This window comes from Helianthus annuus, chromosome 7, assembly GCF_002127325.2.
Source record: "Helianthus annuus cultivar XRQ/B chromosome 7, HanXRQr2.0-SUNRISE, whole genome shotgun sequence".
Taxonomy (NCBI): Eukaryota; Viridiplantae; Streptophyta; class Magnoliopsida; order Asterales; family Asteraceae; genus Helianthus; species Helianthus annuus.
This window is the reverse complement of record NC_035439.2, coordinates 6837985-6855209: the sequence shown is the minus strand read 5'-3', so window position 1 is coordinate 6855209 and position 17225 is coordinate 6837985. Positions and strand designations below refer to the sequence as shown.

Here is a 17225-nt window from a genome sequence, read left to right as displayed (position 1 = left end):
TAGATAATACCTAGACAATATTAATTGTTTTCGGATTTCAAATATGCATAGTCGTTAAATGTTCACTATATCATACTTATATTTTAAAGCATTGCTATAAGTACAATGGTATACAAGTTACTGAATTAAATATTGCTAAAGTGAATTTAAAATTTTAGTGCATTATCTTATTACGTATCTAATGAATATAATTAAGATATAAATAATTATACTTATGTTTTAATCTAATACTCTAGCATCAAAGTGTCTTAAAATGAGCTAAAGATATAAGTACAATGGTATACAAGTTACTGAATTAAATATTGCTAAAGTGAATTTAAAATTTTAGTGCATTATCTTATTACGTATCTAATGAATATAATTAAGATATAAATAATTATACTTATGTTTTAATCTAATACTCTAGCATCAAAGTGTCTTAAAATGAGCTAAAGAACACAAATGAAAATAACAAAAAAAAACAATATTTGAATTCAATATTGGAGCAAATGGGAAACTTTCTGCATTCAGCAAGTAGTTCGGGCACAATTTGGAATGCTAAATCATCCTTTAGTGTGATTATGAATCATTATGCAATTACTGGTGTAAAAAAAGTTAAAAAAAATATATTTATTAGGAAAAGATATATATAATGGGATTTTTTTTTTTAAATTGAAAAGGGATTAAATTAACATTAAGGGGTCATTGTTCGATCTTATCTAAACAAAAAAATGCTCTAGATGAATGTAAGTTTCATGTCAAATTCAATATAGTTATTTCATAAATATAGACTATTAATTTTCTGAATTGTGGTAAAATTACCAAAGTGTTTGAAAAAAAAATAGATTTGGCATTGACAAAAAAATGTTAAATGATTTTATAAGCTAGTTTGCGGTTAATACATACTAGTAAATTTCTCCCGCGCATTACGGCGAGTATTAGATCAGTACCAGTTCGATTCATTACGGTATCAGAACTTGGTATAACAATAGATAAAGCCTGAAAAATAAAGTCATGATATGGCTAAAATGATATTGACACTTATATTTACATCAATAAAAAAAAACAAATATCAGTAACATTTCCGATAGTACCAATACTGGTTTCGGTCGGAATTAACAAGACATCGATGTTGCTAGGACGATATCAGTTTGGTTCGTCACAATACTGCTACGGTACCCACACTCACTATAACTTGCAATATATAGAATATAATTTATGTTGCTATCGAAGTTGTTCGGACGGTATTGGTTGTCATCACAGTAAAAAACAATAGAATAAATTATATTTGGCACGTTTGGTTTTAAACAAAAATTTTATTGAAACGTAAATATAAATAAGCACGTTGCAAATGGTTCGTTTAGAATTTTATAAAAAGTTACATTATATTATCAGAATAACGAAAAAGGGTAAATGACGTTGGTTTAGAAAAAAAACAAAACGTGAGATAACTTTGATAAATGTAGGTTTGTATTTTGATTACTTTTACACTCCCGCTTATAAGATATAGATTAAGAAGACACATTGAAACGACATACTCAAAATTTTATTAAAATCATATCTCAAAAACAAAATATGTTTAAAACTAACTAACATAGTAAAATAATTTAAAATTAAAAGATTGAAATGATATGATAATAAATAAAAATGTTCCTACTATTCATGGTCCGTTGATAATAATTTAAAACTAGGGTATTTCTTCACGCATTGCGACGATACATTATCGTTTGCATTCGTGGGTATTGTCGTATTGGTTTGATTCGTTATAGTACCGATATGAACAAACCCTAGTACTGGAACCAATGTTTGAACGGTATCGATCGGTTCAAATCATCACTGTATGGTACCGATACTCATGTATCGTCACATACAGAGTTGTATAAATAAAATATTATCAAAAACTGAAACCATAAAAATGAATCGTAATATCGTCGTAATGGTACCGATGTTTGATACGATACGATAGCAATATCATTGTAATAACATTCTTACTTTGGTAAATTGAGTGCTTATTCTTGTCTGACAAAATCTATTAAACAACATTTATAGTTATATTGTTTATCTTATATTATATAACATAAAAAGAAGATACAAAATCTAATAATAAAATATTACTAAAACACAATTACTATTCATGAGGAGTTGGAATTGGAATTAATATATAAATATAATTAAAAGATTGAAAAGATATGAAAATAAATAGAGTAAATTACGTTTTTGGCCCATGTGGTTATATCACTTTTACTATATTAGCCTAACATAAGAATTTTTAACATATCTGCCCCCATGGTCTCTATAACTAACCATTTTAGCCCCCATGATCTCTATAACTAACCATTTTGGCCCTATGATCTCTAGACTTAGGGGCCAAAATGGTTAGTTATAGAGACCATGGGGGCAGATATGTTAAAAATTCTTATTTTGAGCTAATATAGTAAAAGTGATATAACCACAGATGCCAAAAACGTAATTTACTCTAATAAATAAAAATGTTGCTACTATTCATGGTCCATCAACTTTAATATAAAAATAAATAAATAAATAAATAATTTTTTTTATTAAAACCATATCTCAAAAACAAAATATGTTTAAAACTAACTAACATATTAAAATAATTTAAATTAAAAGATTAAAATGATATAATAATAAATAAAAATGTTTCTACTATTAATGGAATAATGGTCCATCAACTTAAAATTTTGGTATTAATAAACTGGATTTTTATTATAAAATAATAAATAAAAGTGTTTCTACTATTCATAGTCCATCAACATAATATATATAAAATTTACTAATAATAAACTGGATTTTTATTTACTCTTGTATTAAATATTTTGTCAAATTTTATGGGAATTTTTATTTATCCATATTCACTTTAACCAAGAACAAAAAAACACGTGAGTCAGACTGCACAATGTGCAGCGTGCACTACTAGAAAACCGCCTAATTTGTGACAGTCGAATTTGTAAAAATGCCGGCACACTGCCCCGCACCTTGGTGATAGACGTGGCGCAATGTTATTTGTTGGTCCATTGATCTGTTTTCTTAAGCTAAATTAAATAAAAAAGTGATAGTCGCTTTACGCCCTCTCCCACCCCACGCTTTTTAGGGCTTGAAGGAAAATCCCTCTTTGCTTACATGGCTGTCGCTTGTCACTTCATATACTATCTTCAAGGCCAAGCCGCTCCACACCAAGTAGTCTCAGTGGAGGTTAAATGATCAATTTTAAGCTAAAAGAATTGTCATAGAATTAGATGTTAAAATCTCGTTGGTTAAAAGATGATTGAATGACTGGTCCTAACTAAACCTCAAGTGTTAGAGCTTGTTGGTTAAGCAAGATGGTTGCATGATTGTTGGTTTTTTAGCCCAAACAACACTATTATCGTTCCGACTGATTAGTTGTTCGGTCACATCATTTTCAACTTTTAAGGCTAAAGCCAGACAAATGTTGGCATTTATATCTAAGACCATGACATTTGCGATATATAATACCATATTTACTAGTTATTATCCCGTCCGTATTGCGGGGCACCAAGACGATGGATAAGAGGAGGATAAATAACAAAACAAACATCCAGAAAATAATAATTCTCCAGGTTGTATATATACTAGTTATTGTCCCGTCCGTGTTGCAGGGCACCAAGCCGCATATTTCTCTCTTATAACATGTAACTCTATGTTTCGGTTACTTGTAAATACTACTCATAACACGATCTCAATAAAAATTATATCGAGTCAACCAATTAAAACAAAATAGTACCGTATTTTTGCTAGTATACTAAAACAATGGAAAAGACTATAATTTTAATCTTGAGGCAAAATGTGTGCCAGACAGCTGCCTGACAAGAATAAAAATTATACCTAGTCAACCAATTAAAACAAAACACTACCCTAGTTTTGTCAAGAAAAAAAAACTAAAACAATGGCATGACTGTAATTTTACACCGGAGGTAAAATCGTAATTTGACAGAGAAAAATAAAAACCATGGCAAACCCGTAAATTTAAACTGCAGGCAAAACCTTAATTTGGCTGAGAGAATAAAAAATAATAACAAAACTATAAATTTTTTTTTGAACGGCCAACAAAACAAAACCAAAGTTTTATTAAACAACCACGCCTACTAGCAAATAGCTAGCAAAAACAAACCGAAAAAATAAGGAAAGTAAAAGCTGCACGCCTGCAATCTTTTTAAACAAGCAAGGTATTTGTAAACTTCTAGAACTCCTTTTTTTTTTTGAACGTCCAACTTCTAGAACTCCTTTGACAGACAAAAAGTTTGATCCTACAAGAGTACCACCATTCATGCAAGAAGTACAGCATATTGATGCATCAAAAGTGGGACCAATATCAACATGACATTCTGCCATTCATGAAATGAAATCAAGAATCTAAACTTCCAGTCAAAAGATAAAATCAAGAACCACCTTTCATGCACAAAGTACAACACTATTATGCACTAGAAAGAAAGGGGACCAATTCTGAGTAGTAACATCACGTCATCACAAAGAAAAATCCAAAATCTAAACACAACAAATGATATTATCAATTATCTCAAACTATGTATATCTTATATTTATCCATAAAATGGACATAACGTTCGTTGAAGATAAACAAAACTTGAAAAAAAAAAAATGAAATAAAAGCATATATTACTGATTTATACATCACACTATATATAGAGGGTCGTTTTAATTTCAAGTAGAGAACCACAAAAACGTTATAAACACATGTATTTATTGTTTTAATTGGATACATAAGTTGGTTACGTAACCACAAAACCTTGTGCGTCCAAGTGTTTAAACAGTTCTCTACTTAAAAATTGAGCGCCCCACCATATGTATATATTATCGCTAGCATTTCTTCGAGTTCTTGAGGTTTCTTAGAGTCATTACAAGTTGTTGCCTTTCACCTTCCACTTCTGCAAATTTAAGACTTATTTCTGAATATCTTTCTTGCATTTCCATCAGTTCAACCTCCATGGATTTGTTTAACTTCTTTAATAATGCCATTTCTTCAGCTGTAGATGCCTGAGAAGAATATAATATTATCAATTAATCATGTTATGTTACCAATGGTGGTTAAAAAGAATCAAACTTCAGTGCTTTTAATAAAGAAAATTTTAGTGTTTTTGATGAGAGATACCTGAGAAATAGAAGTGCTTTCATTAAGAGCCTGCTGTCTTCTTTCCAACTCTTTGATTTTATGTTGAAGATCTTTTTCCTTCTCAAGAAAAGAATTTTCAGAGCTCTTTAACGCGGTTTCCTTTGTTTTTATCTGGCCCTGATAATCATATACAATACAATGTTTGTTTTAGGAATTTTACAAATGTGATTCTTTTTTGAAATCTAATATAGCGCGCGTAGGTCCAATTGTATAAAAATGTAACCAACCTTTGGTATAATTTCTATTTTTCGCGACTTTTTAAGACAAGAAAAACACATTCAAAGTCTAAAAAAAAAATAGATTTAGATTTTAGAGTAACCAACATCAAAAAAAATTCTGGTTCAAGGTAATTTGACCCGGTGACTAGTAAGTGCTGCAACTTCGGATGATGTTTACCTTGAATCGAAGTTTTTGAAGCATTGATGATTATTTTCTCAACAAAAATAAGTTGGTTACTTTTGTTATGCAACTAGCCATCTTGACTAGATATATTAAGGAAGGGGCTGTTTGGTAGCCTCTTAATAACCATTCAGATGCTACCTCTTAATGGTTTAAAACCTCTGAATGAATAAGAGGTAACCTCAAATCTGAATGGTTAAGAGGTAACCTCTGAATGGTAAATCGACACATGTCACATTGTTTTACCTTCTCATTGGTAAAATTCTTAATGGTTCCATTAAGAGGTAGCCTCTTAATGACTATTCAGAGGCTACCAAACAGCCCCTAACATTGATATTGATATATCCTTTAGAAAGATAATCAATTTGACTGTTACACACATTTTTATGACATAGAAAACCAATCAAAACTGAACACGCGCCCATTGGCACGAAAAAAGGATCTAGACACGTGTCCATCCTTTAAATCAGACCGTGCAAAAGCTCAAGACTTTTGCGCCATATGCGCAAAATTTCATAATCTGAGACACATGGCCGAATTTGATTGGATGTAATCAATTTTAATGGTAAAAAATGATTTTTTTTTTAGTCAATGGCTATTTTGGTAAACATTTGTTGTCAAATGGCTATTCTCGTAATTTTCCCTGTTCAAATACGAATGTTAAATAAGCCAAGTTGAAATGAAATGAGAAAACAGGGAATGTTACCTACCTCGAGTAACTCTATTTTGTTTTTCAGATTGTTTACTTCTTTCGAGCTTCGGGTATTAGTTTTCGAAACAACTTTACTTCCCTCCTTAATCTTCTTCTCCATGCTAATCAAAGCATTTTCATTCTTCTTAATCTCATCTTTTAGTTGAGAGACCTGCTTCCTCAGCTTCTCTTTTTCAGTTTCATCATTCATCAATGACAACTTCATCTCATCGTATCGAGATTTATAATAGCACTCAATCTCTGACTGCAATCGTTCATACGCCTCACCCTTTTGCTTATTAACATTTTCAAGATTCTTGTTATCTTCTTTTAGCCTCTCAATCTCATTTTTGTAACTAGACATCTGTTTCTCCATCAACTCAAGTTCTTTTGACTTTTGACTTATTTGACCCGAAAGGTTAACCAGTTTTTCTTCATAGCTTATGTTAAGAGAGTCTAAGTCTTGTTTAACTTTCTTGACCATATCTTCCAAATACCGTTTCTCTACACGAAGCTGATCCGCTTCATTGATTGCCTTGGTCGTTACCTTCTCATTTGCTTCGAAACTAGAATTCATTTGTGCCGAAAGCCTTCTGAATTCCTCTTGCAATCTCTCTGCCGTGTTCACATTTTGAAACTTCATCTTTCTTAGGCTTTCTTCCGCACGAATGGCTCGTTGTTCCTGCTCGACTTTTGCGTTTATAAGATCTTCAATATCCGCTTCAAACCCGTCAGCTTGATCTTGCAAATCTTTCTCCAAGTTCTTTATAACGCTTTCAAGTTCTTCAATAGCAAGAACCGAAGCCGAAAGTTTTTCAGATTTCAATTTTACCTCGCTTTTTAAACTCTCGAGTTCATTGACGACATCATAAGACGTACATTCGTATCGCGTATTTAATTGTTCTTGAAGCTCACTTTGCTCAAGCTTATAACACAAATCATGGTTTCCCTGCTTTACGATCTCGTAATCAAGCGCCATTTGGTCCATTTGCATTTCAAGCTCGTCTTTATCTCTTTTGTACGATTCGATTTCGCCATACAAATCGTTTATCTTTTGCTCTAGTAATCGTGCTTCCTGCATACCACCGGTATGTTGTCTCACGATGTCTTCCAAAGCCTTTTGATCTTCGTCGTCATCTGTCTCGGATTTAACATTTTCCAATTCGGAACATTTCGACTTTAACTTTAACATATCCGAATCTTTTTGCTCAAGCATTGCATCAAGATCCTGCACTGCAAGAATCAACTCAGCGTTCGATTCTTGTGTTTTCTGAAGCTGTAACCGGAGATTCGAATTCAAATCTTTTTCATAGTTAAGTTCTTGTCTCAGTTCATCAACAAGATCCCATGGATCCCCTTTGACTTTGATTTCGTCCGTTCCCTTGATCTTTTCACACTCCTCTTTGAGCGCGTTTCTTTCTTCGTTCAGCGCACTTACTTCTCTAGAAAGTTCTAGACCCTTCTTTCTTTCCTTCACAATTTGCTTACGAAGAGTCTGTAACTCTAACTCAGTAACGTCTGCTTGCCTAGCCAAAACCTCGAGTTCGGTTTTGAGCTTTTTGATAATGGCTTCTGGTGAACTGTCTTCGCGTATCTCTTCTAAAACAGTCTCCCCCGGTGATGAATCATCTGTGCTCAATTCGGTAGGTGAACCGTCTAACCAATCCCATTGTGACATGTGCTGCTCCTCGTAGATAGTTGCAGCCGGTGGTTCGTGATTTGGTTCTGGTTCTCGTAAGGTTTCAGGTCCTGCTGAGCTGATGTCAGAAGCCAATAATGTGATGTCAGACCCGCTTGATCCCAGACGATCTCTATTATCGGTCAAAGCCACATGATCCTGTCAAAATGATTGGATTGGATTGGATATATGATTAATGGTTAAATAACTATACATCACGTTTATGATTAATTATATAACGTGTGAAACGAGGACTCACTTCACTAGGATTGATTCTAAAGGATTCTTCTCCATCGGTGTTGCTTAACTGAGCCCTCAAAGTCCTTTCATGGCGATTTGCATTTTCACTTGCATCGATCTCCCTGTAATATTTACGAACAAAATATTATACAAAAAAAAAAATGAAAATCAAACATTATGAAATATACAATAATTACCTTTGGTCTAAGGACTCTTGAACCCTTTGAATTGATACCTAGTTCAAAAAATATGCACTAACATATGACTTCATGTGACATATATATTTTCCAAACATTGACAAATAATTATTAAATATAAAAGGGATAAGGGACTAACATGCAAAAAAGCAGCACATTTTGCATTTTTCAGAGGAAGAGATAAAGAACAAATCTTTGCAGCTTCAGTAAAACTTGCAAAATCAACTGAAACTTCCCCAAGACTACTAGTTTTTGAAGAGCCCTATAATAAAAATGTAGAAAATTACAAAAAACAAAAAGAAATTAACTTGAACTGAATAATTCCATAAGCAATAATAATCTGAAATGATGTGTACCGTTGTTGCGAGAACAAAGTTATAGATTTTCTCATGAAACTTTCCAGTTTTGGGGTCAAGAACAAACTTCACAGTTTCATAGTGTGGTTTTTCCCAATAACAGCTTCCATCTTTAATTTTGGATTTTTCTAATTTTGTTGTCGGTTTTCCAGTATCCGCAGGAACGATAGAGACAATCAAAGTGTCCCCGGCTACCTGTTTTAACTGTAGGCATAACCAACCATACCATCCAAGTAAGCATCATTTCACCAAAAAAACACAAGCCAAGATAGGTCAGCATTTTTCAATATATTTATTGTTGATCTAAATATGTTGATTATAGATTCACGGTTGAATTAAAGCCATGATGCATTGAATATGTAAATCGCGAATCTTGAAAGAACTCATGAACTAAATCCAATTCACACATACAGAAGAAAAAACAAACGTAACCAGTAAAATCTCACTAATAACAAAGCTATTGGACCCGGTTCACATATAAACATAAGAGTAAATTACGATTTTGGCCCCTGTGGTTATACCACTTTTACCCTTTAGCCCAAAAAAGAATTTTTTAACATCTGAGCCCCCAACGTCTTTTTTCTAACCATTTTGGCCCCTAACACTAACCCCATCCATTAAATTTTAGGGGCCAAAAGGGTTAGAAAAAAAGACGTTAGGGGCTCAAAGGGTTCGAAAAAAAAAGACGTTGAGTGCTCGGATGTTAAAAAATAGGGTAAAGTGATATAACACAGGGGCAAAAATCGTAATTTACTCTAAACATAATTAAAAGGTAGAGAATGTGTAAAGTTATCTTTCTTCAAATCCAAGAAATATAAGAAATAATTAAGATATTACCCATTTGATCCCACTGTTTCTAGAGATCAAGATGAAGAACTGGGTATAACTCCAAGATTTTAACATCTAGAATAACTAACCAATTAACCAATTACATTTTAATTCAATAACTTATTGCCTATAAAATCTCAAAACACTTCTCTATTATTCAATTCATTTTTTTCTATGAACTAGCACCGGTTTTAACTCCAACCAAAACAGGTAAACGGGCAATAAGCTGCACTGCAAACTAATCATTTCAACCCAAAGATACCCATAAACAAATTTTATAAAAACTTGCAGATGCACTGTGCACAGAACATTACCTGAGTTGCATGAAACTGCAGCTTGAATACCGATTTGATCTTGTTCTTGTCGCTGCGCCATCTTGCCGACTTGAACATGATCTCGTGTTTCAACTTTCAAACATTCAAACCCACATTACTAAAACCATAATTCAACAAATTCTGTGATCACATGGACAATTTACTATAGAACAACCAGATCAATTCCAAATTGAATGCTTAGTAATTGAAGAAACACGTATCAGACATAAAGAGGTTGAAATGTAAAGTGAATTTGAAGAAATGTGAGTAAATGTGTGAGGTGTTTGGTCAGATTGGTATGTCTGCATTGAAGAACTCGTGAATGAATTTATGAGTGAGCTTGAAAGCAGGGGAAGTAGATCTAAAAAAGTATTGACTACTTTATCTCTCTCTCCTCTGTTTTTAATTGTGTGTGTGTGTGTTTATGTGTGTGCAATGATTTAAAGATTTATGTTGTGTGTTTGTGTTTGTTGAAAGGAAGTTATTATTAAATATTATTATGGGCTAATCTTGAAATAATAAATAAAGGGGAGATTAGAGACAAATTAGAAAAGTGAAAGGGAAGCTTCTTCAAGATTTTGTATAGAAAAGAAAAACAAAAGAGACAAAATATGGTAAAGAGTTTTCATTTTTACCCCTTTGAGTTTGGCAAAAGTAGTTGGTGGCTGTAAGTTGATAGTTAATAGCTGCTAGCTAATAGCTGTAATTTTTTAGATATATTTGATGTTTGGCCGAGTAGCTGAAGCTTTTAGTAAAATGTATAAAATGATCAAAATGAACATAACTAAAAATTTAAAAAGTTTGTGCATTAAAAAGTTCATTATCTTTAGAGGTTAAAAAGTTATTTTTCCCTAAAAGTTTGTAGCTCCTTCTAAACGTTACTAGTATGAGCGTTCAACCAAAAGCTTCAAGCCTCTAACGTAAAAGCTTCAAGCTTTTTCAACCAAACAAGACTTTGTATTGAATATAAGTTTTTTCTTAAAAACTTAAAATTAGAAACTCTTAAAAGCTTCATGCCAAACATATCTTAATATTTTATGAATCTTGTTCAATATGTATACTATACACACACTTTTGTTTCTAACTTTCAATAACATGCTTTAAAACTACAAGATATTAGATCATTGGGGTCTGACAATTAAGGGGTATACTACATAATCAAAAGGTTGGGAGTTAGTGACGGAGCTAAAAGACAAGTTAAGGGGTAGGTTATAGAATTTTGTGGACATAAGGATATCCTAATATTTGCTCAGGGTATCTCGATACATAAACTAAGAGAAAATATCTTTTTTTTGCACTAATATTACCTTACGTCAACAAAGTTGAGGGGTAGCTTGGGCTGTCCCTCACCTCCATATACATCCGCCCATGTTATGAGTTCAAATGATGTAGGATGAAAGTTATGATGTATTTATTCTAGAAAATTTAGAAATTATTGTTAAAAAATTACAAGAGATTGGAATAAGACTAGTGAGTTAAAATGGAATGATTTCTATTTTGGATCATTGTGTTATTGGTTATGTGTTTGTGTCGACCCATTATTAGGCTAAAGGGTGTGGGGGGCATGGTTGGGTCATCAATCGTCATGTAGGATCATTAATGAATTGTTACACCATCCTCTTGGCTGATCCATCATGGTTGGCATGGATTAAACCATGGCAACCATGGGTCTCCTTTTCATTTTCAATATTTCATTTTCTTTTTTCACAAAAATAAATTAAAATAAGAGAATAGTGATTTGTGTCATGACCACACCCTTAGAGTAGTGGTTTTGAATGATGGATTAAAAGTGAGTGAAATGACGCTGATGTGGAGGGTCATGGAGATCATGAGGGTCATGACCACATCCTATAGTCTTAGTCAATCACCGACAATATCGTCGTTTCTATGTATATGATATTAGGTTGCTATTAATTTATTGGTTGTTTATTACCATAAAAGAAGGATTTCTATGGTTTATTTTTGTATATTTGATATAAGTATTATATTTGATACGAGTATTATATAAATGAATGGAAACTAGCAAATGATGTATTAAACATTGTTAAGAACACTGGTATAAAACGATTTGATACAAAATAACAGATCACAAACAAAGAAATAGCGATAAAACCAGGTGACAAAGCTCTTATTAACCCAAACCAAAAAATTACCCCCCAATCTCCCTACAGATCTTACAAATTGTAAGATCTGAATGATACAAGAATACAATACAATACAAATCGATGATTATCAACTGATAATCATCCAATACAAAAACAACTACAGCCTCTCAACCAAGGAGAGATCACACCAGAATGAACCAGAACTGCTGTACAAGACTTCAAACAAATGAAACCCTAACTATACAACGAGAGAGAATGAGAGTAAGTTGTGAAGTGATGAATGATTGAAGTTCCAGATACTTCTCTCTTTTATATCCCCAAAGCTCTATTTTGCACGTACAACCCAGCAGGATATAAGATAACAGATTCAGCCCTCCAAATATTACACACTGCACCCCTTATCTTATCAACAGCCCAATAAGTAGTTATAACAACCTGATCTATTTGAACAACCAAGCTTAAACAACCATAAGTCCAAAACAAGCCCAGTAAAGAGCCCAATAAATAAACACTGATTAAAGCCCAGAGAAGAATGATCCAAATAATACAACGTATTATTTTAACATCCCCCCTTTATTCAAACGGCTTTAAACACGTTTACAAGTCCAAGTTTTTCACAAAATAACTCATGCAATCTTGCACTTAAACCTTTTGTAAACAAATTTGCAAGTTGACTTTCAGAGTCAACCTTCACAGTTTGAACGAAACCTGAAGCAATCTTTTCCCTGAGAAAATACAAATCCAGCTCAAAGTGCTTAGTTCTTTCATGAAAAACTAGGTTCGCTGCAATAGATATTGCAGCACTACTATCACAATACAACTGTATAGGTACTTTGCAACAAACCTTCAATTCACTTAACAAGTTCACAATCCAAATAAGCTCACAGGTGGCTGAACACATAGCCCTGTATTCAGCCTCACCTGAAGACCTGGAAACGGTACTTTGTTTTTTACTTTTCCATGAAATTAAATCATGGCCAAGAAAAACATAATATCCAGTCACAGACTTTCTAGTATTAAGGCACTTAGCCCAGTCCGAATCAGCAAAACATGTTAAATCAAAACAATCACTCTTTTTAAACAAAAGACCTTTACCAGGACTCAATTTAAGATATCTCAATAATCTTAAAGCCACTTTAAGATGAGAATCACAAGGTTTATGCATATACTGACTTAAAAACTGTACAGCATAACAAATGTCTGGTCGAGTTAAAGACAAGTAAATAAGTTTCCCAATCAACTTTTGATAACTCGTTATATCAACCAACGTTTCCTGTTTATCACCTATATTTTTGTTAATAACATGACTTAGCTCAATAGGTGTGTTAACAGGTTTACATCCAAGATAACCAAACTCAGCCAAAAGATCTAAGCAGTACTTTCGCTGATTTAAACAAATTCCTGACTTATCATAGATTACTTCTAAACCAAGGAAATATTTTAAAACACCTAAGTCCTTGATTTGAAAACTCTTACTGAGAAGACCTTTTATTCTACTAATTTCATTATCATTGTTCCCTGTTATGACTATATCGTCAACATATACAAGCAAAGCTATAAACACAGAACTCTTATCCATAACATATAATGAATGATCACATTGACTCTGAACAAAACCAACATCACGTAAAACATTAGTCAACTTTTCATTCCATTTTCTTGGAGCCTGTTTCAACCCATACAAGGACTTAACTAACTTGCATACTTTGTTATCATTTTTAGAATAATAACCCTCGGGAAGGGTCATATACACATCTTCTGTTATTGAACCATATAGGAACGCATTATTAACATCCAGTTGGTACAATACCCAACCATTTTAAACAGCAAGACTTAAAATGCATCTAACTGTCACCATTTTCACAACCGGTGAAAATGTTTCACCGAAGTCAAGACCCTCCCGTTGATTATACCCCTTAGCTACCAATCTAGCTTTATATCGTTCTATTTCACCGTTAGCCTTGTATTTGATTTTATAGACCCATTTACAGCCTATGGGCTTTCTATTAGCAGGCAAGTTAACAATATTCCATGTTTGGTTTCTAAGTAATGCTTCCATTTCAACATTCATTGCTTCAACACATTTAGGGTCTTTTGAAGCTTTACTAAAACTACTCGGTTCAACCGACTTATTTAAACTACTAATAAAACACACAGAATCAGCAGACAAACAAGAACAATTAACAACTTTATTTATATCATACTTAGCACAACTGTTGAGAACAAAATCTTGAAACCTTTTTGGAACAGACGTAACTCTAGAAGACCTTCTAAGTTTCCCTCAGATGGGTTGATCTCAACACTTGACACAGCAGTGTCCTCTGCCTCGCCAAACTCCACCCTATTACTACCGTCTTCACTAGATCCTAAGTTTTGACCTAAGTCATCTAGACCAGGAGTGGCAGATGTAGAGGGAATTGGCTGCTGATCATCACTGACTGTATCATGAGAATCAGTAGTACCCTCTTCATCATTGGGAGTTAAGGAAATTTCAGGTGTATTTGCTTCATTTTGATCAAAAAAGTTTATCAGATTTAAACTGTTATCCACCATTACATTTTCAATAATCTGACTTGACTTAAAAGGATATACATTTTCATAAAACTTTACATCTCTAGAGAAAAACCCTTTTTTCTCATCTAAACTCCACAACTTATATCCTTTTTTTACATTAGAGTAACCTATTAAAACACACTTATCAGCATGATAAGCAAATTTATCAGATTCATTTAAGATGGTACTAAAACAAAGACACCCAAAATTTCTAAGATGCGACAAAGAGGGTTTAAACTTAAACATAACCTCATAAGGACTTTTACCATTTAACACAGAGGATGGCAGCCTGTTAATAATATAAACAGCAGTTAGCACACAATCACTCCAAAATTTCAGAGGTAGACCACCCTGAAACATCAACGCTCTGGCTATATTTAAAAGATGTCTGTGCTTTCGTTCAGCTACCCCATTTTGTTGTGGGGTATATGAACAAGAGGTTTGGTGTATTATACCTTTTGTTTTACAAAACAACGACATTTGACTATTAACAAACTCTGTCCCGTTATCACTTCTAAAAACTTTTACTTTCTTTTTAAATTGAGTATGAACTATTTCATAAAACACTTTTAAGTTTTCAATCACTTCCATCTTATTTTTTAGAAGATAACACCACACAGACCTTGAAAAATCATCAACCACAGTCAAAAAATATTTAAAACCTTCATAACTAGTAACCTTATAAGGACCCCATAAGTCTAAATGAATTAAATCACCAACTTCTTTAGACTTATGTTCACTCAACGGAAAAGGAACTCTTACTTGCTTAGACCTATGACAAATCTCACAAGGACTATGTTCAACAGAATTTACACCTAAATCATCTTTTAATACAGCCAGAACCTGATCTGAAGGATGGCCTAACCTACTGTGCCACAAATTTGATCTAACAACACTATTAAAACACATGTTCACAACATTACCATCTTTTCCTACAAAATACAACCCATTTTCTTGTTTACCAATCACCAGGATTTTCTTTGACTTCAAATCCTGAAGCATACAATTGTTTTCATTAAACAACACAGCAATACTGTTATCTTTGGCTAATTTATGAACAGACAAAAGATTAACACTATATTCAGGAACATAAAACACATCCTTTAACACAACATTATTGATCAACCTAAGTTCTCCAATTTTTAAAACACTCACACTTGTCCCATTAGGATGACCAACCTTTAAACCACATTCAGACACATCTATGCAGTTAAACATATCTTTATCACTTTTAATCATATGTTGATTAGCACCGGAATCAACAACCCAATTATAGTTATGACTAAAACTAGAACTACTAGAACAACTAACAAAACTGTAAACACATGAAGACATACCTCCCATATTAGACTTCACCTGATCTCCCTCAGGTTTATCACCAACTAAACTTATCAGCTTTGCAATCTGTTCAGAAGTAAATGGCAAAGCAGAAACAGCAGAACTAGAAGGACCAGCAGGCACACTAGCCTTATTTGCATTGTTACCACTATTACTCCTACCAAAAGACCCACTAGATCTTTTCCTCATACCAGGAGGATAGCCAATTAACTCAAAACAACGATCAACAGTATGACCAACCATGTTGCAATTAGTACACTTCAAATTAGAATTAGATCACCTAAAATTGTTTCTTCTTCTAGAATCAAAATTCTGGTTTGACTTAGCTGCAAATGACACAAATTGACCCTTTGACCCACTACTTGAGAGTCTATGTGACTCTTCCCTAGAAATCAAAGCATATACAGCCTTAATAGAAGGAAATGGTTCTCTTGTCAACAAATTTGTCCTCACAGGTTGATAAACATCATCAAGACCCATGAGGAATTGCATTAACTTGATTAATGTGGAAAAATCATTATAGTCTTTGGCAGCTTGACAAGAACATGAAGGCAGATGCACCATTGCATCAAACTGCTTCCACATCGTTGTCAACTTATTATAATATTCAGCAACAGAGCTACCATTTTGAGAAATACCATTGATTCTTTTATATAAATCATAGACAACAGAACCATCTACCTTATCATAAGTCTCTCTAAGATCTGTCCAAACTTCAGAAGCAAGTTTGGAGAAGACCTGCCCTAAAAACAACTAGAATTCAATAACCAAGTTAACACCACAGAATTGCATCTATCCCATTAGGCAGCAAGCACATCATTATCTTTAGGTTTCTCACATTTACCATTTATAAACCCAAACTTATTTTTTGCTTCCAGTGCAAGTTTCATTGCACTGGACCAAACTGAATAATTCTCAGTGCCTTTTAATTTTATGTTTACTATGGTCAAGGCACTTGAGTCACTGGGATGTAAGTAAAGAGGATCTCCTATGTCCAACTTACTGATCAGGGTAACAGAAGTTCCCTCACCATCAGTCATGATGCAAACAACAACAAGAACCAGCAACAGATAACACAGATAGAACAAGAAACTACAACAGCTAACACAGATAACACAAGAACCAGCAAATATCACAAGAAACAATCAAAAAATGGGCGAAGCTGAGTCAGGGACCAGATTCCAAGTTCATCACTCAGAGGTGCCTGGACAAGCCTTTACTCAGGAGCCACACTAAATCTAAACAATCAACAAAAAACAACAGCAACAAATAAAAGTGCCGGTCCTCAATACCCCGACTTCAACTAGCCAACAACAGAAAAGAAACAGAGAGATTAGAACAATCTTACAGCGGGTGCAATATCTTCAACAAACCAGATCTGTA

The 17225-nt window shown here is 33.3% G+C and overlaps 2 protein-coding genes across 2 annotated transcripts; both read right to left on the bottom strand.

Moving 5' to 3' along the window:
- Positions 1-4517: 4517 nt before the first annotated feature.
- LOC118480516 (myosin-9-like) lies at positions 4518-10275 on the bottom strand. The gene is made up of 8 exons (XM_035975462.1): positions 9847-10275; positions 8705-8908; positions 8488-8610; positions 8349-8386; positions 8171-8273; positions 6253-8070; positions 5123-5260; positions 4518-5007 (listed from the first exon to the last, which is right to left on the bottom strand). The coding sequence occupies exons 1-8, from the start codon at positions 9922-9924 to the stop codon at positions 4831-4833; spliced, it is 2679 nt and encodes an 892-aa protein (XP_035831355.1). The 5' UTR covers positions 9925-10275; the 3' UTR covers positions 4518-4830.
- Positions 10276-12528: 2253 nt separating this feature from the next.
- On the bottom strand, positions 12529-13698 carry LOC118480148 (uncharacterized mitochondrial protein AtMg00810-like). Its single transcript, XM_035974854.1, has one exon. It carries the CDS (start codon positions 13696-13698, stop codon positions 12529-12531), a length of 1170 nt encoding a protein of 389 aa, XP_035830747.1.
- Between the last annotated feature and the right edge of the window lie 3527 nt (positions 13699-17225).